The sequence below is a fragment of the Helianthus annuus genome, chromosome 9, assembly GCF_002127325.2.
Source record: "Helianthus annuus cultivar XRQ/B chromosome 9, HanXRQr2.0-SUNRISE, whole genome shotgun sequence".
In the NCBI taxonomy this organism is placed as follows: Eukaryota; Viridiplantae; Streptophyta; class Magnoliopsida; order Asterales; family Asteraceae; genus Helianthus; species Helianthus annuus.
The window spans coordinates 63193034-63195387 of NC_035441.2; the positions used below are offsets into that span (position 1 = coordinate 63193034).

Genomic DNA, 2354 nt, shown 5'->3' on the forward strand with positions numbered 1-2354 from the left:
CACTGTTAATTGCTAATTATTTGTCCATTGTGGTTTCAGTGTAAATCTACTATTATGTTGGTTGATTAGTCGCTTGATAGTTTATAAGCACATTCTCGGTCCAAAGCCAAGATAAAGAAGCACTTTAGGCCCATGAAAGGGTTGAGCCGGCCCTGTGTGATGAAGAGTTCGTTTATAGCACCATTTGTGCAATAAAAAAAATCAAACCATTTGGTTTTGGTTTAGAACGGTTACTAACTATGAACACCTCCAAATTGCATGAAAATGTAGTTATTCTTCTTTTTGATTTTTGTATTTATCTTCAAACATATTGATACAACTACTTAGAGCACTTTGTAAGTAATCTATTTCCTTAGCTGTACATTCAGTTTCCAAACCAAAACATGATATATCTAATCCTACACAATCATACATCTCAATCATCAACCGTAGAAACAATCTTTCTTTCTAACTCCTAACCGTGACCCAATTTTCTTGTGACGCCGTCTCATTTTCCGTACATTGCTTTCGAGAAGACCCTCTCTTTTCGTAACGCCTAACCGAAAATGGTATTTTACTTGCTAGCTTTGTCTCCACCAACCCATCTGACTCCTCCGACTCATAACTGTCATCATCTAGCCCGATATCCAGAACACTCATAGGCGAATATTCATGAAAGTGTTTTTGTTGCATGTTTTTACTCTCTGTTTCCCCATTAAGGAACGGATGATCTAGAAGTTCATCGACCGTCGATCTCTTTTCCGGTATTCTCACCAAACACTTTCTAAGAAAATCCAAACCGTCATTTGAGAACCCTTTAGGAAACGAGGGCCTCTCGTTACTTGATGCTATCTTTAAAACTGCGGCCATTAGATTCGAGGCCCCGAGTTCACCCCAAGGAGTTTTGCCTGTTGCCATTTCGATAACGGTGCACCCTAAAGACCAAATGTCAGCTGAAAAATCCAATCCCTCGTTTCTAAGGACTTCCGGGGCCATCCATAATGGGGTCCCACGAAGAGACCTCTGATTGGTGGGCCCCGTGTTCGATTTTGGTTGTTTTGCACAACCAAAATCGGCTAATTTAATGTTTCCACATGAACCCAAAAGCACATTTTGAGACTTGACATCTCCATGGACAATTCCTATATCGTGGAGATACTTCAACCCTTTAAGGATTTCTCGGGTGTACGCACGGATGACTTGTTCGTCAAGTTTTCCTCCGAGTTTTTCCATAACATCACCAAGACTCCCAGCTGCCATGTACTCGATGAAGAGATTTATTTTCGGATGCCCGTTCTCCCCAAAAGAAACGTGTTTCCCAAGGCATTGTACAATGTGAGGGGAATCCAGTCCCTCGAGAATCTTAGCTTCATTCTCAAGGGACTGATTCCCCTCCTGAGAATCAGAAGATTTCACCACAAAAAGTGAGCCGTTAGATTTGTTGATTGCCAAATGAACAACCCCGAACGATCCCGATCCGATCATTTTGCCACGATCCCATTCTCCGGGCAGAAAAGATGGCGACAACTCGCCATTTCCCGACATTTGTTCTTGTTATTCCCCTCTCTTCTCAGCTTTGAAGATTGACTTTTCTTCGCGTTTTTCTTCGATTCTTAACGCGTAATTCGTGATATTCCAATTGCGGATAAATTAAGTTTTTACAGATTATATAATTATACAACCTCAAAGAGAAGAAGATAGATTTACATATGTAGGGTGTTAGGACATTAGAGTTGAGGCCAGGCCGGTGTTACATGAAAGGTGGCAAACTAGGGTGGTGGAGCGGTGTCCCGGTTGCCGGTTGCCGGAAACCGCCCTCACTCACTGGCCTGTGACAGGTTTGGTAATCTGTTCTACAAATTAGATTGTGAAGGAGGACAAGAGTCAGAAATGATTGTATCTATAGATTGTGCCTATATATCAATGCTCTCTCTTTAGAAACCACAAGCATCTAAGAGAGGAACAATGGTTGGTGATCCCATAAATGTGGAAATCTTGGTGGTCAACATCGTCTCAATTTCATAATATCCTTAGTTTATATACATCGTCTTAATTGCATTTTGGGAAATTAATAAATATTTATGTTAATTTAAGAGAATAACAACGTTGATATTTTTTCCTTAACAGATAATTGCATTTCATTCCAAATATTTACAACCCAGGCCATCGTAGCAAGTAACTAGGACAACCTAAGTACAATCACCCATTTTTCAACAACGTTGATATAACCCTAGATAGAAAAAGAACATCGAAACCTATTTTCGTTAGAGATCATCACAACAAGTTCAAAGTAAAGAAAAAAGAGATAAATACGGGAGTAATGGCATCAATATTCTTTTATATCACTTCATAAATATTATCGTTTCTTATACACA

The 2354-nt window shown here is 39.7% G+C and overlaps 1 protein-coding gene across 1 annotated transcript; it reads right to left on the bottom strand.

Annotated features, from left to right (window-relative positions):
• Positions 1-403: 403 nt before the first annotated feature.
• On the bottom strand, positions 404-1848 carry LOC110877872 (mitogen-activated protein kinase kinase kinase ANP1). The gene has a single exon (XM_022126094.2). It carries the CDS (start codon positions 1522-1524, stop codon positions 448-450), a length of 1077 nt encoding a protein of 358 aa, XP_021981786.1. The 5' UTR covers positions 1525-1848; the 3' UTR covers positions 404-447.
• Between the last annotated feature and the right edge of the window lie 506 nt (positions 1849-2354).